This window comes from Corvus kubaryi, unplaced genomic scaffold, assembly GCF_017639235.1.
Source record: "Corvus kubaryi isolate FWS band 111438036 unplaced genomic scaffold, C.kubaryi_AGA036_p1.0 37397, whole genome shotgun sequence".
NCBI classification, from domain to species: domain Eukaryota; kingdom Metazoa; phylum Chordata; class Aves; order Passeriformes; family Corvidae; genus Corvus; species Corvus kubaryi.
This window is the reverse complement of record NW_024581136.1, coordinates 13,429,327-13,452,017: the sequence shown is the minus strand read 5'-3', so window position 1 is coordinate 13,452,017 and position 22,691 is coordinate 13,429,327. Positions and strand designations below refer to the sequence as shown.

General features: G+C 38.4%; 1 protein-coding gene across 2 annotated transcripts; it reads right to left on the bottom strand.

Annotated features, from left to right (window-relative positions):
- Nucleotides 1-362: 362 nt before the first annotated feature.
- MCCC1 (methylcrotonyl-CoA carboxylase subunit 1) lies at nt 363-20,657 on the bottom strand. Of its 2 annotated transcripts, XM_042042075.1 has the most exons (19): nt 20,552-20,657; nt 19,430-19,476; nt 18,301-18,440; nt 17,801-17,896; nt 17,529-17,650; nt 16,432-16,579; nt 15,470-15,591; nt 14,255-14,366; nt 13,850-13,931; nt 12,933-13,060; nt 11,821-12,004; nt 11,185-11,294; nt 9,734-9,950; nt 8,935-9,021; nt 8,315-8,364; nt 6,057-6,194; nt 4,598-4,705; nt 3,518-3,589; nt 363-1,955 (listed from the first exon to the last, which is right to left on the bottom strand). In XM_042042075.1, exons 1-19 carry the CDS (start codon nt 20,605-20,607, stop codon nt 1,836-1,838), a joined length of 2,139 nt encoding a protein of 712 aa, XP_041898009.1. In that variant the 5' UTR covers nt 20,608-20,657; the 3' UTR covers nt 363-1,835. The 2 variants fall into 2 exon arrangements, 1 of the variants encoding a protein (XP_041898009.1); XR_006018353.1 differs by lacking the exons at nt 363-1,955; nt 3,518-3,589; nt 4,598-4,705 and adding an exon at nt 6,460-7,966 and having other exon boundaries at nt 6,103-6,194.
- Between the last annotated feature and the right edge of the window lie 2,034 nt (nt 20,658-22,691).

The following is a 22,691-nucleotide window of genomic DNA, read 5'->3' as shown; positions in this document are numbered from 1 at the left end:
CAGACTGAGCGGGCAGAGAACCTCCTGCTGGGAGTTTTAATGTTCTGGTACAGATTCAGTGCAGCAAAGTCGGTCTAGAAACAGCCATGTCACAGAGAGAGAAAAAATAAATGCCAAGCTGCTGATCTCTGTGAGGCTGAGCTCATGTTTCTATATGGAGATTCAATTCTGGATAAAACAAATGCCTAGCCTTACCTGCAGTGAAACCCATGAGTGTCTGGATTACTGCCTCCTAAATGTGATCTACAGATTGTGCTCATCATCATCAGATGATACAGAAACAGCTGCTTAAACCTTCTAATCTAATGCATGAACAGAAGCAACCAAGGGAAGAACAAAATGGAGAAAAACCAAAACAAACATTCAAAGTTATGCTTAATTTTTATTTGGCAGTAAATAAAAATCACTGTGGCAATATTCTACAAGATGATCACTGGAGTTTAATTATTTGCTGGGTGGCCATAGGATTGGAAGGAAAATTGAAAAGTATTAAAATATGCTTTTAATACACTAATCATCCAGAGCCAGTGCTTTTTTACCATTTTTTTTCTGCACTGCAGGCATGGCTGCACAATTATAAAAGCAGATCAGAGAACTCCCCATGATACTGTATATTTATTCAGAATGAGATTTCAGGTAAGGATCCATTTGCTCAGATTTAACTACAGGTTTGGGATCACAGCAGCATCTGGTTTGTCCCTTTCTGCAGTATAAACCAGATTATTGAATTAAATTAGCATATTAAAACTTCACATGATAACAGAACTTCACATTAACTAAAAGATGAATAGACTGAAAGTTTTTAACCATTAAAACATTTTTTTCTTTCCCTTTTCTTGTTTCTCTATGGTGCTTTTTAAATAAGTTAAAATAAATTTATAGCCAATGATCAGTATGCTCAGTTTCAGTATCATTTTTCTTTGCATATCCAAAAAACCTACCAATTTTTCCTTCTGAAACCCTGCAGATACAAAAAAAATCTATTATTCTTAGTAACATTTCATGTTGTTATAAAGACTCTGGTGTACTTCATTCCAGCCAATAACAAATACACTAGAACATGAACAATATGGTAACAGTAATGAAGATTTTGAAGTCGGTATTGCATTTTGACACATTTCTAAGTAATAAATAAGCTTATCTTTATATGTTACTACTTCATGTTTAAAGTTCAAATGGTAATCTTGGAAAGCAGTTACATTCCAACTTTGATTAGTGTATCAAATGTATTTGAAAAATGCTTTGTACCAGATATTTTGAGGTATATTAAAATAATTTTTGAAATGCAAATTTTCACGACTCATTGAGGTAAACAGGAAAAAGAGATGCACCAGACATGATCGAGAGGGATTCTGGGCTAAGGAATAATCCTGAATTCCCTATTAAGGCAAAAAACATAAGCCACAAACAGGAATTTTGCCAGAAAATAAAACAATTGTCTTTCAGATTTCCTTCAAATCAATCTCCTCATATTTAAGGGAAAAAAGGCAGCTATGAAGAGAAGTAGGCAGAAGAACTCAACCTGTCTGTACCTTAAGAGTCCTTATTAACCTCTCTGATCCTCTCAGAGTTCCACATCTTCCAGTCTAATGCCTTTCCACAGGCAACCAACCACTGGACAACAATCACATAGGTCCACAAGTTATAAATACAATTACAGTATAGTGAAACCCAAATTTCAGTGAAGTCAGCAGAATTTACAGTCAAACTATGCAGGAAGTGCAGAGGAAACCAATCCCCCAGTCATACAAAACAGTTTGCTGAAAATAGGAAGAAATCTTCTTTTAGGAGAAAATCAGCAGAGTAGAAACAGTAAAATGCACCTTCCTTGAATTTTATTTTGACTCTGCCTCTTCATCCACGAATTCAACGAGTGGAGCATGTCTGTTGGCCTGGGCACCTTCTTGGAAATGGACCTTTTTTATCACTCCTGCCTTGGGAGCCCTTATGGTGTGCTGCACAGAAACACAGCCAGAGTGAACAGCAGACAACTCAGGGGTTTTCCTCCCCTCTCTCTCTTTCTCTCTCCAGCAAATGCTAGTATTATTCCTTGGTCCATTTAGAACTGAACAGATTTAATTCCTTCCTCTAACACGTGTTTTTACTTTAAACCTTCATTTAACCATTATCCTGATCCATTTTCAAGTTTTATTTTCTTATGAATTTTTGATACATATACTGGGGAGAAAAATGCTATACAATGCATTTATATGAATTATCATCATCATCTGAATTATCATCAGTATGAACAGCTGACTGTTATTTTACCTCACTAATACTTTTTGTTGTTGTAATAAATACCAAACAGAAATAATACACTTTTAATCCAAAATGTTAATCTGAGAGCAGATTTGTTCCCATAAGAGAAATCTGCAGATTTACTAAACATATTTCTGTTTTATAGCCAGGAGGATCTTTAGTGGGCAGATATTTGGCAAAACACAGATGAAATACAAATACAGCTACTAATGACAGTAAAGGAACAGCATGCTTACACACCAACCCCAAACTGGTCTGCTTGCTATTGTACCAGGTTAGTTTCATATTGTAGCTTTGCCTCTGGGTAGTTTCCTACACAGGGTTAGTCTAATATCAAAACATTTAATATCAGATATTAAATACTCACATCTAAGGACTCAAATAATAATTTGCTTTTTAAATTTTACATTTTCTATTTCAATAGCACTTTAAAAACCTCAGCAAATGTCAGTCTGAGATATCAGCTGAAGAGGCACAAACACATTTAGCATCCAACTGCAAAGAATTTTGGGTGTAGGTTTTTTTTAGTGCACACAGTTGTTTTATTTCATGGAATTTGAGTGTAATTAAAAAAAGAACATGATCACGATAAGGGAAAGGCAGATTTTCTCAACAGATTTAGTTCTGCTGCCACAAACTGAGGCTTATTTTAGACTAATAGTCAACCAAACCAGTTCAGGCTACAAAAACTGTAATTCAAGCAATCTTGAGCCACAGTCAAGCTGTGTGACAAGGTAAAATGGCCAAAATGCCAGTCCTCTGAATACTGTGAATAATTACATGGAATCTTTAGTGTGCTCCTCATAAAACTTTATGTAAATAATAATAAAAAGATTATACACAAGAAGAATCCTGTGCATATTTACAAAGTCCCCATTAGCTAAATCTCTGCCTGAAGTAACTGCAGACATCCATGTGCCTGTATCACAACCAGGGAGCAAGAGATACACCAAGACAGTTTTCTGCTAGAAAAGCCAAAGGAGAGGAGGGGACAGAAGGCCTGACACCACCACCCAAATGCATGTTAAAACAGCTGCAGAATACCATGGATTATATAATAATCATTTGTTAGTAAACTGACAACAAATATAATCCTCTGAAATCCAGTCAGACACAACACTGATGTTACAGCAGATGAAGTGATACTGACATCTGCAAGCTGCACTCTACACCATACTTCAATAATGCAACCAAAAATTATTACATTTCGACCAGATTTTTATTTTCTCAATAATTAAAACTGTTATATGTCACTTACCTCCATTTTCATAGCTATCATAACCATTAGAGGGTCTCCAACCTGAACCTTATCCCCTGCCTTCACAAACACCTGCAATTCAGGAGAAAATTCGGGGGAAAAAAATCATTTATGTCTGTACCATTCAAAATCATCAGCTGGATCTTGACTAACACAATCCACAGAGTGAGTATGGTTCTGCAAAACAGCCTCATGTTATCTTTAGTTTTGTTGATCTGGGTATCTGAGTTCTCTAGATAAGAAATAGTTCTAGATAGATCTCTTCAAGGGAAGGCAGAGCCAACAGAAAGAGGGTCAGTACCAGCTGCCAGGATGACCAGGAAGCCATTTACCTATCAAAGAAGAAACACTAGAAGAGATGATGTATATTCTACCCTTTCTGGGCTTCAGCAATTCTCTTTTGAGAAAAGTGCAGAACCTCTTTCTGGAGCCAGTCCCTGAAGTCTTTAAAACAACACCCACAAAGAAGATGGCAGAAGCCACCTCGTTTTTCAACAATTATTCTGATTTGGAGTGTTCATTATGTCAGAGATCCACATTCCATGTACTCCACCCTTCATGCCTTTTTACTGCCTTTTTGTTAGTGGTTGAATCCTTCAACCACTAACCTCTCCTGAAAATCTCTTTCTGTTAAACTTTGTCACTGTACAGAGAAATACAGAAGACTTGCTGAGCTAAACAAAAGAAATAAACACACAGCTTACAAAAAAGGCATTTCTGAGTATTTCTTTTTTTGCAAGTGCATCTAGCATCTCACTCTTTTGTTAGCTGAAATGAATCAAACAGCATGTAACACTTCAGGGAGCTTTGACTTGGGAAGTAATTAAGATGAAGAAAAAATTAGTTAAGCAGTAGCATTAGTTCAGATCTTCCAGAGCTGTAGAGAACAAAGTCTGGAAGCCTTAAGAAGTCCTGCGCGGCTCCTGAAAACTCTGAGTAAACACGGCTTTTTCCAATCAGAAGCACTGACATTTCTGGTCCAAATTCTTTCCTGGCAGTATAGAAGTACCATTTCTGGAAGAGTGAACTTGGAGATATATATTGGAGAATTCATTCATTTATGTATGTTGCTGTAATTACCTTTTCCACTGTGCCTGTCATGGGTGCTACAGCTCCACTTTGCTCTGCCCCTGAACTCACTGCAGACAAGTACTTGGGCACAGGGAGGCCAATCTGAGCACTGCCTTCCTACAGGAAGAACATCCAGGACAGCTGAGTTAAAAACATAAGATAATAGCACCAGTAGATGGGCTGACACACAGGGAAAGAACAGATCCAGCCTTAGGAAAACCAGCCAGCTCTGAGGGTGGCAGACCCTGGGTCAGGGCAACAGTAGGACTGTCATGGTCACTGCTTTGCCAGTGTCTGAGGCCTTGAAAGTCACACCTGCTGCTGGAAGGACCAGCAAGGAAGGAACAAACCCCTGTGACAAAGCAGCTCCACGTGGATCTTTGTACAAACCCTGTATTTGTACTTTCCCTGTTCATGCATCAGCAGCACAGAAAGTTTTGGAAAATGCATAAAGGCTGTTTGCACAGGGGGCAGGCAGGCTGCTGCAACAAGCAGGAGACACACTGGCATCTTCATTGTCATGCACTGCCAGTGAGTGCTTCACAGCTTACAGTAAAATTAATTCAGTGCTAAATTTAGTCAAAAATTCTCACTGTTATCCAAAATCCCTTAAGTCCTCTCAGAGTTGCTTTCCAGAGTTTCCCAAAGACTCATTCTCCCCACATCCTTCCCAAGCCCTAAAATTCCTTCTCAATCACTCACCCCAGACACCACTCTGATACCACAGGAAAGCTGATCTTTGCCATTGCAGCATGAGTTATTTTGTCCTCACCACTGGAGCAGCAAAGTTTTTGCTGCATTCTGCTGAAAATCTTAAGGGGCTCAGAGTTGGAGGTTAATTACTAAAACTAATAAATAATAATTTATTTCTTCAGATTACATTATTACTGAGTTACTTTAAGACCTTGCAGTCTTTTTAACTGCAAATAAAACATTACCAGCCTAATAACGCAAATTAGGGTACCTCTTCTTTCAAATGTCATTTGCATTTATGCAATGTATATAATGCCATGGTACCTCATAATTCCAGTTTTAGTATTAGCTGAAGTTATCCTTCTTCAGACCATTATTGATTTATTTGTCATATGTATGTAACTGAAATTAAAACACCAGTTAGAAGAACTTTCAAATAATTGTCAGTTTGAAGTACTTGCTACTGTTCTGTGACAAACTTAAATATGTGACAATTTTAATGTTTCGTGTTCCCCCCTTCTAAATCATCATTTCCAAGTCTGATTCACCAACTATATTTTACCTTTCCAAAAGTAATTCATTTTCTCACTCACTGACCATAAGCAATGAACTTCTAATTAGAACTATAAATCCAACAAGTATCAAAATATGATAGGTCAAAGTAAGAAACTGAAATTGTGATTCTCTTTCACATTCTATTACCATTTATATTGTTCATTTACATGGATAAAATTCTGATATTTTAAATTTGTGAAAATAAAGAAAGGAACTTTACCAGGAAGAAGAGATAAATGGTGTTGTCCAAAATGACCAACTTGGACTTAGACACTGTTCCATCTACTGAAGACCTCAAGTAAAGTGAATCACCTTCTTTCAAGATCTCTCCAGAAATCAGGAATGTTTTATCTTGAATCTGAAAGTTAAATGCTTTTATAAGGACATGATATAAATAAACCAAAAAATTGTATTTGTACCCTCATAACCTGTGATTCTTCATAGACAATTCTGGAATTTAAAAAAAAAAATATTTTTAAATCTTACTTATTCTTTATTTTTCAGTTAAGAGACTGTTTCATATCCAATACAAACAGCTCAGCAAATTATCTAATGTGTTCATCCAGGCCAATTTTTATTTTAAACAAAGAGATACTATTCTCAAGAAAAGCAAAAAAACCCACCACCCCAGATTATTTGGTTTAGTGATGCTACTAAAATCCAATATTTTTAATTTGTCCTAGCATCTTGACTTTCTTCAAACTGAAGAATCCATAGTATTCAGCTGACATCATATTCCACAATGTTTTCCAAAAGACAGGTGACTTCCTCTGTTTTGGAAGCTTGCAAGACAAGAACTACAACATATTCAGTAAACCTACAAAGGAACAGAGCAGTAATGGAAACAGCGTCAATGAGACACCAAAACTGCAAAAGAAAGACCAAACAGAAAGGTCACTGATTTGTGAGTAACCTTTCATCCCTTCCCACCCTTTCTTTCAGTGGAAACTGCACCTGTACCACAACTGCAGCACACAAAGACTGTAAGAATAGAAACATAAGTGCATTACATTTCGCTGATATGCTTACTTCTAAGTCTGACATCACTGAGAACAGAATCAGAGGCTTGCTGGTCTTTCAGGATGGTACAAGTAGAAATAAAACTCAAGTATTCATTTATATAGTTGGAAACTTCTTCCACTGAAAACATGCATTGAAAGGATGACACTGATCCCTGAGCATAAAATCGTTTGCTTGAGCACTGAGTGCCTGCCAGTTCTATGGCCCGGCCACCTGCTCTGGTTGATCTGCCTCAGGACAGGTTCTGTAACACTCCAGAGGCACTGTCCTCCTCATAACTAATCCCCCACTTACGTCTTTACATCTCTTATCTCCAGCTTCTCTCCATTTCCACGTCAACCCCCATTCTTCCTTCTTCCCTAGAAGTCTACATTGCACTTCCCTCCACAAATGCTCCTACATCCCTTCTAGCCTCTTTTCATTGTTGGTGACTTGACTTACATAAGATAAGCCTCAATTGTAAGAGCTCTCAGGCTTTACATAAATAATCAATACACTCAAAATCCCCTGAATATTACTGTAGGGATGCGTGTTATCTCAGTCTTCGTATCAGTAGAAGTAAAGGTTTGAGTTACCCAAGTTGTGGTTATAACCTTGAAAGCACAGTAATTTTATCCCTATTTTTCTAGTATTCTCACTCTATACAGTCTAAGCAGTTCATAAGCACTTATTCTTTTTATTCCCCTTTTCTGAATATTAAAGTAGTAGCAGAACTACAGAGACGCTGCATTCTTGAGTATGCATCCATTCTGGGTGCCAAATCTGAGAGAAAAAGACATTTAGCTCCAGGTGATGCAAGAAGGAATATTCAACACCCAGCCAAACACAACCCCCTTGAGCCACAACTGGAGACTCTCACATGTGCACACAAAATTATCTACATCTAAGCCATCTCGAGCTGCATACTATAGGAGCTCTATAGCATGGACAAAGAAGCCAATTCTATGGGGTGTCATTCAATTATCTAACCAGAAGAGTCCTCATCTCATTTGGTAATCACTCTCCAGTTTCCATCTTCAAAATAAAATGTTATCTTGCAGATAATGCTCTAGAAAGCTTTTATTTATCCCACAGGAGATCCATTCTCATGCACAGAATAGAGCAGGAGTCCTGTGGAAAAAACGTCTTTTAAAATGCAGATTTAAATCTAACTTTCCATGCTTTAGAAAGACAAATTTAACAAGGAAAATAAAGAATAAGACCTTTAAATACTGACAGTACAAACACTTGTCTTAGTCTTACTTTCAGAAGCATCTGAATAGCTCTTCCATGCCAATCCAGCAACTAGCAGAGACAATTTCAGGTCAAAGTAACAGTATATAGCAATGGATACAAGCAAACTAAAAATAGAATCCTGCATCTTTAATCACCAAGCAACTTTAGTAACAATTAACATTAAGACATCTACAAGAAGCAGACTCTTATCTAATGAAATATCCGAAAGAATTGTACTTGTACCTGCATTTTGTATGATCCATCTTGATTGTAACTTACAGCTACATCCACAACTGTTCAGTAAAACAAAATATGCATGTGTGAGTAGATTTACTTATACTATCTAGAGAATGATGACATATAAACAATATCAAGTTTTTCTTTATAAAAATGAAGCCTACCAACACTAAGAAAAGAACCAGTATTTTCATATTAGTTTACGACACACTGCAGATTTCATACTGAATTCCAGACAGTTTTTCTTTCAAAGATGAACATTTGAAATTATGCTCTGAAATCTGTATTAAGTTATCTGGACAAAAAACAAGTTTGTGAGGGGAAAAAGTGCTGAGCACTTTTGCACCAAAATGAAGTTTAAAAAAAGTCTCCACTCTTTATTAAATCTCAACCTCATTCATTTAAATTATGAACATTAATTAGTAGCCATTTAAATTTGGTTTACATGTCCTCAAGATATAACAGTGTGGATTAAACATGCAGTTCTGTGAATTCCCAGCTTACACTGCATAAAACTCATACTGCTTCTAATTGATGTTTCTTAGCCTGAATTTTCAAGCATCAGTTAAAATAAATTTATCCATCAAGTACCTCCTTCCCCTCCACACACTTTTTTATTAACTTACTGTTTTCCCCATCCAGCAGAGACATTTTTCTAGTGTAACATATATTTATTCTTCTACCAGTGCTGGATGCAAATGGCGAGAATTTATCTACAACACAAAAGACACAGATACGTTATTTTTATTCTCTACTTTGGCAAAACGTAACACTTAGACCTTTAAATCACTGTCCTATTGTTACTACCATCATATTTATGTATTTATATTGCACAGAAAAGACTGGGGCACCACTGTAGTCACAGAGAGTGAAAATCCCTTCATCTTCAACACTGAATAAACTGATGCTGTGTAATCTACAGAAAATATGAAACTACAAGCACTAAGAAGGGCACTGGCTGTTTTCCACAAACACATCCTTGAACAGGACCAGAGAGCACGGGAATTCAAGTACACCACAGCAGGTCCTGATTAACCCTTAGGTGAAGGTTCCATTAAACCCCACTGCCTCTCCCACTCTGAGGAGAGTCAATTTTATGTCTGAAGACCTTGGGCCAACTGTAGGCATAACTGAGGCAGAAGGTCACTGTTTGTGCTTATGAAGAGCAAAGAGCTCACAGTGTCACTGACCATGAATTCCAAAGCCTTCCCAATAGTGCCTGTCTGAAGTGCTTTGGGAAGTACTCTGGACATTACAGTGGTGATAAATTCCACATCTGTCCCTTAACAAAAGTTATAGTCTGCTCTGTGTGTAAGTATCTGGGAGATGCCAGAACACAGAACCCTGAGCAGGCAAATGAACATGCAAATTAAATAACTGCACATGAGCTCACAAAATAAAACAAAACAAAACAATGGTCCTTACCATCTGATTGATCTCTAAAAGCATCTGTTAGCATTTTCTCTTTCAGTATGAGCCCTAGAGCTGCCTGACACATAACTTCATGAGGAGTTGCCTTTTTGGTTGGAAATAGTTCATCATGATGTTGAGGAATGAAATTAGTGTGCACATTTCCAGCCTCAAACTGTGGGTGTCCTGACAGGCTCAGTAAGAAATCAATATTAGTGCTTAATCCCACAATCTGTAAAGAAACAGATGCATACTGTCAAATTGAGTTATGAATATGCAGCTTTCTGCTCACAAAGTTTATCACTAAAAGGTAATTCATTCAACTGGTCTGTTTTATTATCAATTAAACCATTGACTGTAAAAAGACAAAAAACCAAACCAGAACAAAAACCAAAAACCCAAGAGCTGCTTTCTCAAAAGCACTCTGTTTTCTAAATGCTGCCTTTGTCCACTGTGAAGTTGAGGAAAGTTTCCCAGCAATAGTAACAGGAGGTAATTTCAGAAAAAACCTTACTCTTTTGGAAAAATATGCTCTGAGTATTGAAAAGAACATTCCCAACCTGACACATGCTTCTTATTAAAAATGAGTCACAATAGTTTCAGTATGCCATATTTATCTTTTAATAGTAATAAGTGGGAAGAGGGACTCTGAAATTTACTAGATACTATCCACTTCCTGTATGGCAAAATACCTAATGAAACAACATAATTATTTTAGAGAAATCAGTGAAACTGGTAACTATGTTATGCTGTCAACATTTACTGACAGAACTGCTAAGAAAATTCTGGAAAAACCAAAAGAATTATTTTATCTCTTTCCCTTGCAGTAAATTTCATTTTTAGCTAAAACAATAATGGGCTCAACATTTTCACTACCTCAGTCACGTTCATGCTGTTGATTTAAAAGTGTAAATCAATTCTGCACAAGTAATATTCAGTCTCACCTCAAGCCAAACCTTCTGAACTCCACTTTTGAAAACAGTTATAATACCTGTAGCTTTCACAGGGGAAAAATGGAACGTTTCTTAAAAAGAACTGATAGCATATTTCTTTACCACATGTATACTCTAAAAATTTAGTTCTTTTAATAAATTATTACAAGCAAACATTGTCTGACATAAATTCCACCTAAGAAACCCTTTAAATTTGAGAAAGCTTTCGAATTGCCATTGCAAATGTTGTTTAGCTTTACTCTTCTACAAAGTCCCAGGTGCATCATCCAACTGAAGACATCACACACTTACAAATCTACGTGTAAAACTGGGCTTCACATTTATTTCTACTCACTCCACCAATGAGAAGTTTGCAAATTAGGAAAAAATACAACTTCTGCAAAGAACGAATGAATTTGAAATGGTAGTGGTAATGTAGGCTCCCTATTAGAAACCACTTTTGTTTTACTGGACTATTTTATGCATGCTGTGATAGCTCAAGCTGTGACATCACACAGGGCTCCTCCCACTTACATTATACTGGTGCAAACTGTAGCGCAGCTTTCTCAGAGCTGCCTGTCGGTCCTCAGCCCAAACAACCAGCTTTGCAATCATGGGGTCATAATGCACAGAAACTTCATCACCTAAAATGTGTCAATAAAACAAAAATGCTGTTCACATGAAACCAAGTATTTGTGAAAGTTGGTAATGCAAAGTACTGGCCACCACACGGCATCCAACTCGGGCACAATTCATGGCCACATTTCTCTCAAGATTAAAGCTATTTAAGGACATGATGATGTGACCTGGCATTCCAATTTCAAGGACAACTTCAGCACAGACTTTTAATAAATTTTTGTAGAGGTGACATTATTCAAATTCAATTTTCTTTATTGCAATCAGAATGCAGGACTGCTAAACAGAGAGGAGAGTATCATCACCATGAGCCAGTGGACATTAATACGGGTACAGGTAAAGAAGAAGTAAATAAAATACTCAGTGATTAACCAAAAATACACGGAAAATCACAAAGAAGAATAATTCTGTAGAGATTTGTCTTTATAACAACACTCTTTTAGACAAACTTATTTAGGCCAAAGAGGGAAATGCTTACAAAGAAAAGTTCTTGATGTTAATTATTTCTTCTTCCATCACTGCCTTCAGTTTTACCTTGCCTGACTCCAGTCTCTATCCTGGTGAATCGATCTGCTGGGGGGGTGGATAAGTGCAACAACGGCCCAGCTCCTGGCATAAAGTTATTATTAGGGTCTTCAGCATATATTCTAGCTTCAAATGCATGGCCCTGGAGCAGGATCTCTTCCTGCATTAGAGGAATCTTCTCTCCTGCTGCAACCTGAAAACAATAGGTTTTTCCTTAACGCAGGATCAATAGTCTGGAGTGCTGATATATCAAATATTAACTATCTTTCTTCTAAACATGAACAACCAGAAAGCACATTTTAAAAAGCACAAGGAGAAAAAATGTGCCAAGACCACTGAACCTTTCCACCTTTTCTCTCTCTTCCTTCCAGTGTTGTTTGATCCCTGTTCTAACTCAGGATTCAATGCTCAATTTCCATGTCCAGATAAGGAAGACAAATGGTCCTTCTTTTTGCATCAGCATTTGCCATTTTAATTTTCTTTCCGATTACACTAAATACTTCCCCAACCTTAATCTCACACTACTTAAGCTGCTGTCCTCACTTTTGGATTTATCCGAACAGAATTCATTTTTATTTCAAGTTCCCTAATACCCAAAACTTCCTGTGATCATTCGAATGTGTGAGTAATCTCTGCAAATTGGGTGTGTGGGGAAACCCCCTGCTCCAGTCCACCCCACCGTACATTTATTTCAGGATGTGGCTATACTGGTATAACACCAGACATACGTTTTCGTGAAGATTTTTTCCTCCTACAGCTTGATGCAAGAATGATTTTTGGGCCACAGATAAATTGGAATTAGAGTTTTAAAAAACTCTAAGCATAGCACGGAAAGGATCAGAACCTTACTCCCACTTCCCACATTCTCTGTAATGTCTCTACATACACTTTAAAAAAATGTTTTCTCTCTACACAGCTGGGAGAACACTGGTTGAAATTCAGAGCACCTACACAATGCTCTACATCCAACACAGCAATGTGAGATGTTCCTGGGGAGCAAAGGAAACTCTAACCTGACAGCTGAGCAGGAGATGAGGATCTGGAAACCCATCTGGCCTCTCACAGGCAGTGTCACAGAGCACTCAGGGGGAACTCTACATGTAAAATCAATTAACACTTACCCTAAGCTGCCATTCCACCAAGTCTGTTCCAGTGATCATCTCTGTGACTGGGTGTTCTACTTGCAGCCTGGTATTCATCTCCATGAAGTAAAAATTATGTTGGGAGTCCATAATAAATTCAACTGTTCCTGAAGCATTTAACAAAAGGACACTTCACCAAAGAGCATCTTAGCTGTCCATTTATGGAAAAGACACCTAAGGCACTTAATTCAATTATGCCAAGACTATTATTTCTAAATCAGACACACTGAATTTCATTAAATTCTATGCAAATTATCTAAATGGTCACAAAACTGAGGTCTGAAAACAGAAGGGTTGTTTCCTTGTACATTTACATAACCTGTGTTGTTTAGTAGCCACTCTCTACAGCAAGAGCTGCATTTCATTAGCACTTTAAAAAGCGCATCAAGACTGTTTGAAAGTATTCTGAATATTCATAGGGTGTGTAAATTTTTTTTAATAAATATCCAAAGAAAGCAGTGAGAAAATAAAGTTACAAATAATTTTAGGAGGTTATTTTTCATCTGTGAAATGGTGTGGACTTTACAGTGAGCTGTGTTTTTCTTTTAAAGACTTCACTGTTTGCATATAAAGTGTTATCCTTTGTATGCTAAAAGAGAAATTATCTTCCACTTGCTCAGCTCAAACTTACTAATTCATAATGCTCACTTTCCACCAACAGCTGAGTTGATCAAATTATCTGCTCTGAAATTTTTTCTTTCTACCTTTCAGCTGCCACTGGTCTGGAGCTCAGGTATACTAATTTAAATCTGTAATTACATCAGAATTAACTACATGATTACTTGTTTAAACCTCAAAAAATTGAGGGATGTGTGTCATACTCTGAAACAATCAGATGCCATTTGCTGGAGACTTAAAGTCTTATTAAGTTAAAAGCTGCACCTCCCCAGAGTTACCTGCTCCCACATAATTCACTGCTTTAGCTGCTTTGACAGCAGCTTCTCCAAGTCTCCTTCGAACCTCTGCACTAATTCCTGGCTGTAAAAAAGAGTAACAAAAAGATTATAAACTATTGTTAAGTTTGGTGATATTAAACCTGGCATGCATGAATATCTTACAGTACTCAACAACTGTAGTGAAACCCTGATCTATGTTACACTTGAAATCTACATAATATTTCCTTGAGAATCATTTTCCTAAAGAACATAGGGTTTTTTCAGTGAGAACATGTTCCGCAGCAAAACTAAAACAGATCTGAGAATTACAAATAAATTATTACCCACAACAAACATTCAATGGGGGACAGCAATTACTTTAAAAACATGTCAGTTCATAAAAAATATTAACAACTTTCTGCTCACCCCTGGTGCCTCTTCAATGATTTTCTGATGCCTCCTTTGCACACTGCAGTCTCTTTCAAACAAATACACTGCATTTCCATGCTGGTCACCAAATACCTGGACTTCAACATGCCTGTTCCATAAAAATAAATGTTTTAATGTATTTCAATAAAGCCCCAAACAGACTTCGAACTTGTACATTTCAGTAGGATTTCTTACAGGTTTAAGTGTCTGCCTTCAAATAAATGCCAAAAATGTAGAAGTGAGGCTGCCACTATGCAGGATTTCAGCTGTTTTAGACTTACTCAATCTCCTACATGAAAGAGGATTCCTACTACCAACTATTGCAGTGAAATCTCATAAACTGTAGGATAAAAAAGACACATATCTGAAGGCTGCTACCTCTTTCTTAGTTACTATAATAAAAGTAAAACCATGTCACTATTAATTTGATAATGAGCATTTCTTTCATAATTTACTATGTAGCAATCCGCAAGAGATAGAAGCAGCCCTGGCTCAGGAATAACATTGTTTACTTCAAAACACCATTTCAAAGGACAACTATTAGGTGGCAGAATTTTTTACTCTATGCATAAAACTAATAAAAATGCCTCACCATTCTGACAATCCTCAGATGCTGACAAAAGAAATTCCCCAGGAAGGAGTCTTTTCTCATGCCCACCTGACAGCACAATCAGACCCTCAATTTCTTTAGAATAAATGCTTTCCTTATAGTGATGCTTCAAGGAAAAACAGATGTAAAGTACAAGAGTATCAAACAGACCACTGTGAGAAGTTCTTTATAAAATATAAATTGGTGTAGTTTCATGGGCCAGGCATGAGCTAAAGACTCTCACTTCTGTTTGAAATATCAAAATAGAGAAAGATTAAATAACTAGCTTAGGACACCTGAGGGCAGCAGAAACACCATCACAGCTTGACTCAGGTCTATAGTTTAAATATTATACAGTGATTTTTTTTTCCCAGATGTAAATCAGTTTTAGAAAGCTCCCTCACTTCCATGTCTCCCAAGCAGTAGCACTTTAATTCCTGTCATTCAAATCAAAGCCACTACAAGAAATTCAGTAACTTATAAACAATTTTGACCAAATTAACAACTTTCATAGTGCATATCAAACATACAAAACCAATTTTTATCCTATGACTAAGCTAGTTATGTCTATTTAGCAGTAGAATAAACATTACAGTGTTTATATTGAAACATCTATTTCTTACCTTGGATTATCTACAAATTTCTCAATCAGCATTGCATCATCATTGAAAGACTTCTTTGCTTCTCTCCTTGCTGATTCTAGTTGGTCCAGAAACTCCTTTTCTGAATGAGCAATCCTCATGCCCTAAAATACAGGAAAAAAGATTATCTAAATGTCTAAAAATACAGCACACAATGAAAAACCTTGTTGCATAAACAGAGTGAGAAATGAGCTTAAAAATAACACTTTGTTCCTTTCATACACCTTAGCAAAATTGTGTATCAGCTTCCAGTAAGATAACCCTACTAAGTCCCACTAAAAGTGCCAGAAGAAGTGTAAAAAACAGATATTTTTATTCCGTTGATAGGCGTGAGCACAAAATTCAATTTCATTCTCAAATATAATAGAAATTTTCCAAGGTTGGCAGAGAAAAACTTATTTATTACAGAAAAAATATAGCTATTTTGGAAATAACGAAAATTCTCTATATGTAATTTGTATAAACATTTATTTCAGAGCAAAATCAGATTTAGACTGGGAGTTCACCACACATTAAAAAGTATCTAGACACAAAATGGTACTTCTAATCATTTCTTATGCAATATTTAAAACTGTTAGCAAAAGAAGTCACAGAAGCTATCACAGAGTAACAATTTAAAGTCATCTAATTTTGCACAAACCCACAGGACAACTTTTCTGCTCATGTGAATTACTGGAAATCCATTGAAATAAAATGCTTCCAATTTATTCCAGTTTGTGAATTACTGGGGATCCACCAAAATAAACAAAATGCTTCCGATTTTTTCCAGCTACTTATCTTCTTCATATCAAAGGGAAATGAGATTTCATAATGCTAGGTTGGCCATTAATAATAAATTTTAACAAAAAGTACTTTTCCAGTTCTTGTTTTCTTTTAGAATATTGAGTTGCAGATCCTGAGACATGGTAACTTTACAGCATGTGAGGAACAGAGGAGTTCCTTACCTTTCCTCCACCCCCACGGATAGCTTTAATCATTACTGGGTATCCAATTCTCCTGGCATGTTCCTTTAGACATTCATCAGACTGATCTTCTCCATGATAACCTTCAACAACAGGAACGCCAGCAGCAGACATTATAGCTTTGGAAGTGCTTTGACAGAACAGTTTTATGTTTAGAATGATAATAATATTTCTTTCTTACTTTAAGCTCCAAACCTGGCCAATGTTCCCAATGCTAATCCTCTCCATGGAAATAGTTCCACAGTAGACCTCAACAGGACTACTTGCATGGGTGGGTTACATAGGATTGGACTGTAATTCAGCACATCCTTCCAACAGGGATTTTTTTTCTCCAAGCAGGATTACACTTTAGTTTGACTGCTCTTTCCACACTACAGAGGCCAAAACCTAACATTTTCAAATTGCAACACTGTATCCTATAATATTTAAAGTTGCACAAAGGCAAAACTCTTTTCATTACACAGGCTACCTTCATACCACACATAAAACACTCCAGCATAACAACTCTAATTTTCAAAATGCATGCAAAGCTTGTTAAATTACTAAGGCAATTTATTCTCATATTATGAGATGATAAAAAAATTAAATCTCTAATTACTTTTATACAGTTCCTGTGTCAGTAATAACTTCATTTCCATATTCTTGATTTATACTTCATACCTTAGAAGTATTTCTTTGATCTAATTAACTAAGAATAAGATCCTCTGTGATGAAATAAACTTATCATTTTATATGAGCCACAATAACCCTGATGATATGGTGTTTCTTTACCACTGCTCTTTTGACCCATCCAAACTGACTGCTGAACCCTCACCTATATTACACTGCAATGCCTCAATTCTGGAAAAGTAGAATCATTACTTATTTAAATACTAAAATCCCAATAACTGAACAATCTAGACTGTTTATATCTCTACATGAATCTATAAAGCTGGAGTTTATTCCTTTGAAGAAAACCGTAGAAATACAATGCAAATTGACAGAATAAAACAAACACAGAGCAACCGGTCATTTGTTAACAAAATCAGCTTTGCCAAGCTGTAAATTGCACAACCAAGTAACAAATCAGAAACAGATACCTTTTGATACCCATATCTCTGATAGCAGATGAAGGTGGACCTATGAAGATGATTCCCTGTTGCTTGCACAGCTCTGCAAATTCTGTGTTTTCCGAGAGGAAACCATAACCTGGATGAATAGCCTAAAACAGAATAATGTTACCTATTTTTTGTATCAGTTTAGCTTACAAAACCCAGAAACTTCATAGAGCATTAAGGAAAAGCAAGATGAGCAAAAAGAAAGAACTGAAGACATGGAAGTAACAGAAAGTGTAAGGCCCTGATCTCCTTACCTGTGCTGCTGAGACCCTGGCCACCTGCAGTATTTTCTCCATGGCCAAGTAACTCTGCTGTGAAGGTGGTGGACCAATGCAATATGCTTCATCTGCCTGTTTTACAAAAAATACATACAACAGAGACTGTTTACTAGCAAGTTTAACTGAGTTTCTGAGCTAATTATATCACTTATCAGACTGCAGTTTAAAATGCCTTTCCTCATGCAGAGGCTCAACTGGGTGAAACAAATTCTGACTTTTTCCCCAAAATCACAGACCATTCTCTAACCTCTGGCTGTCCAGTCAGAGAGCCAAACTTGAATGCACTTCCTATAAAGCTGTCATGTGTTGAGACAGAAACCAGGCAAACTTTTCATCTATTCAAGGAAAACTTGGCAGTAGCTCTACAGAAGTGAAAATCAACTTTGCATCAGCACCCAAATCTGCTTTCACAGGGAACTTATCAATGAATAAGTTATGAATGAACATCAGTCACAAATTTAATGAATATACTTCACCATTGCTACGTGCATGGAATTCCTGTCTGCTTCACTATAAACTGCCACAGACTTCACCCCCATTTTCTTGGCTGTTCGCATCACCCTGCAGGCGATTTCTCCTCGGTTTGCAATAAGGATCTTCCCTATGCTGTGACCTCCTGTTTAAAAGGATACAGCACAGTAAGAAACCAAGCCACAAACACGTTCCTGGAAACAAAGCAATTTTAAAACCCTGATTTCTTTTACATTATTTATAAAGTTCATGCATTTCTTCAATAATTAAAAACCACATGCTTCACCCAAAAGCATTCCCATGCTACGCATGCGATTTTTTACTTGGAGTCCTTATGCAGAAGTATGTTTAAGCTATTTTTTTTTCTTTTTTAGAATTCAAGAAATATATCCTAACCCTAAAGAAAACCCTTCTACTTAAAAGTTGATGCTTACATCAGCTATGCTTATAGCTGTGTTGTGTAAACAACCAAACCTGTGTTGTGTCCGTCACAACAGAAGTGTTTCACATTTTTTGAAGAGCAATGTTCCCCCTTGATATACAGTCACAAATAACGAGGTATCAACTCCTGTTGTTTTGGGTTTTTTTAAGCAGTGACTTACAAGCTTCTACAAAGTCTCACAACATCAGCCACAACTTAACAGAAGTATAAGGCCAGCACTGACAGAGACTTCTCAGTGAGAACTAAGTACCTTAAAACTAAACAATAAAATGATAATAGATCTCTGAATTCTCAAACATAACTTTTTAGATAACATGACAACAGAGTGAGTTTAAATCATCTTGCTAAACCTGTTTACTCTCCTTCATATATTGTTTAAATACCATTATGCCTATAAAACAATTCTCACAGACTTTGCAACATTTGTATCAGAAAAGGACGGAGAAAAACATCACAAAAATAAATCATTTCCATTAAGTTCCACGTACCTAAATATGACAGATAAAATTATATAAAATATTGTTTAAACATTAAATATTCTGTTAGGTTAGCTACAGGTTACTGTTTTCAAAAACTGTGAAGATACCGAGTATTTATTAAAAAACCCTGCGGTCTTTCAGCAACTAATACTCTAAAACCATCCACACTGCAGAACAATTTAAGCTAGTAGCTAAAGAAGTTAAATTTAATACCTATCGTTGAGGCCCATTTCACAAATATTCGTACTTGGTTCCATTGCCTGTGCAATTATAAACAGACAGAAGTGTTACAAGTGCATATGAAGAAGTGGCAACTGAGCTACTTTTATTTTCAAGTGAGAGAAGGACAGCACCAAAACTTCCGATACATCTAATTACACAGAACATATTCAGGTTTAACAAAGGAAGTTGCTCAAACTTCAGCAGATCTCTCCCTAAGTACTTTCACTTGGACATAACAAAAATTATCCCCTTGGTTTTTTAACAGCATTCAAACAGAAATAATCAAGGGGTTTTTTAAAAACAAACAAGCAAAAAACTCTGTTTGGTGGACAGAACAGGACAACAACTGGCATTTATTACAGAGAGGCCAACTCGAGAAGTGTTTGGGAAGGAAGACATGAACACCACAAAACAGAAAAGCTTAAAAAGGCAACAGGAGCTGCTTTTGTAGAGCAAAGGTGCTAGAGAAAAGAATGTGAAAGAGCAAGAAACAACTATGGAGACTTTCAGAAATGGAAAGCTAAACTTCAAATGATTAATGCTAACTAAATGAGATAGCGGTGGTGAAGTGGATGGATGCAACCGTGAAAGCGAACTCCTGGAACTGTTTTAATTAGTATGTAAATCAACGTCGGAATTTTGGATCAAGTCCAGCATTCTTTAAGCGTTATCGGACAAAAAGACACGGGACGTCCTCGGCACCACACAACTACAGCTCGGTCATAACAACGGGCGGAGGAATTGGTGCATGTCCTAAACACTGAACACACAGCTATCATGGTCACCCTCCCTGCGCACAGGCTGCGGACCGACTCCGGGGCCGGGGCAGCTTCATGGGACCCGCGGCACCTGCGACCATTCCCTAAAGCCCGGGGGGGTTTATTTGTTCTCCCTTCCCAGAGAGCAGCCCGGCTTTCCCTGTGTGCCCCACCACGCCCCGCAGAGCCCCTTCCCCTTCTGCCCGGGCAGCGGGCTCCGGGCTCGCTGTGGGCAGCTCCCCCCGGCTCCTCCCGGGCGCTGAGGCCGCCCCCGGCCCGCACCCACGGCTGCCCCCGGCCCGGCCGCCCCTGCCCGCGCTCGGGGCCGCTCGGGCCGCCCCCCGCCCGCACTCACAGCCGGCGCAGCGCCCCAAGGCAACCGCGGCCCCGCTCGGCCGCCGCCAGCGCCATGTTGGGGAGCGCGGGCGGGAGCGGGGAAAGCCCTCAGGGGCAGGGAGAGGGCGGAGGCAGCGCGTCACGGGGAGGAGACCCGGGCGCGGCCGTGAGCCCGGCTGGGAGAGTGGGGGACGTGGCTGTCGTGGGGCGGGGCTGGGTGACACCGAGAAAGGGCGCTGAGAGGGCAGATTGATTACATTTCATTTAAATGTGAAACGATGGACGCTGCGGAAGGACTGTCGGCCCTGTGGGTGCACGGACTCAGCTGAGCGTGGTCCTTCAGGAATGACATCTGGTGTTGTAATAGGACAGCGACACACAAACGTGAGGGTTGTTGGGAAGGACGCGGGCACGCTCGGGTAACACAATATCCCTGTGCCCAGGCCCAGATCCTGCATCGGAACCGCCTCGCGCGGCTGGAGGAGGTCACACAGCGGTGGGATCAGACAGCCGTCAGGATCCGTTCCGCTCCCTCAGGCTTTGGAGCTTTGCAGGTGGAAAAAAAATGAGTTCAAAAGCTAAATTTTTAGCAATATAATATTAAACATTTATTAGTAGAACAAAGGCATATCACAGCGCAGGGGCGCTTAGCAATATTGCCAGAGGCGCCCTCCATTCATTTTACTGTGGACTTCAGTACTCTCTTAAACTGTTACATATTCATTAAGCCCAGAAAGTAATTTACACTTCACTCAGCTTTCCCCCCTCCGGTTTCTGCCCCTTCCACCAACACGACGCCGCTTCAGTCCTCTGGATCGCTTCAGAATGGAAGAGAGGCACCCTCTCTCCGGTGCCTCCCCAGTCTCCAGCCTAATTTATAGCTGACAGTTTCCTTGGGAGGTGTGAGTTTTGATGAGATAACAATTTTCCTGGGATGGATATGGTTTATCTTCTTTGTTTCTCTAAGATATCTTGGTTCCTTGGCTCTGTAGTTTCTCAACTCAAAAGATACTTATTACCATGTGTTTATTAATACATTTCTTAACATATTACAACTATTTCGAAGTTACAATTTACCTTAATCTCTTAACTACTTAACTCATTTTACCTTAACACTATTTCTACATAGTACATTGTCACTTATAAATGTTAAAATCATATATGCGGAAGACAACATTTATCATTCACACATTTATCACACAGGTCACAGAGCCACAGAAGATTTGGGTTGGAAAGGAACTTAAAGCTCATCTCGTTGCAACCCCCCTGCCTTGAGCAGGGACATGTTCCACTAGCCCAGGTTGCAGACAATCCCATCCAACCTGGCCTGGAACACTTCCAGGGACGGGGCATCCACAGCTGCTCTGGGTAGCCTGCGCCAGGGCCTCACCACCACCCTCACAGGGAAGAATTTCTTCCCGATATCCATCAGTTTATAGCCCACCCGGGTGCGGGGCCTTGCTAAACCTGCTCAGCCCCAGCACAGTCAAAATAAGTATTTCCACTTGTTTACAAATAGCAAAGCAGCCGTGCTTTTTCACAACAGGAATACACAATCTATCAATTGCAATAGGGGCAGTGTTTAATGTCTTACGTGTTCTCCATACTCTGAAGCGTGAACTGTTTCTTGTATGAAGAGCATCTCCAGTATGCAGGCAATCTCTGCTTGCTCCACTGTTGCTATTTCTACTTCTCCATGGTGACCTCTCACACTAGGGACTGGGTGGTTCAAGCAGGTTAAACAGACACCAGATCAGCTTGGGGCAATTGTCCCTTGCACCTGACTGCAAGAGGGATCAGCACTTGCTCTAAGGATGAGATTTTAAAAACTAAATTATTAAGTGAAGCTTCCACTTTTCCATAATCCATTCACTCCAGTCTTCTTCAACGTAAGATGCTGACAGTGTAGATCCTACTTCCGCCTCTCAGAACCCAGATTTTTTAAATGTCAGGTTTAATTTGTCTCTAAACACAAGATGGCAGCATTTTATGTAGTTTAGCTGTTGGACATTGGGGAGAGCTGCAGATATTTTACAGTAAATAAATCAAAGGTGGCAGAGGAGCTGATGCTTTCAGCAGTAGAACTAATGGAAGTGGCAAACTCATTTATATTGCAAATCTACTCTTGGTGGAGGCATCCTGCCAGCAGGGCTTTTAGG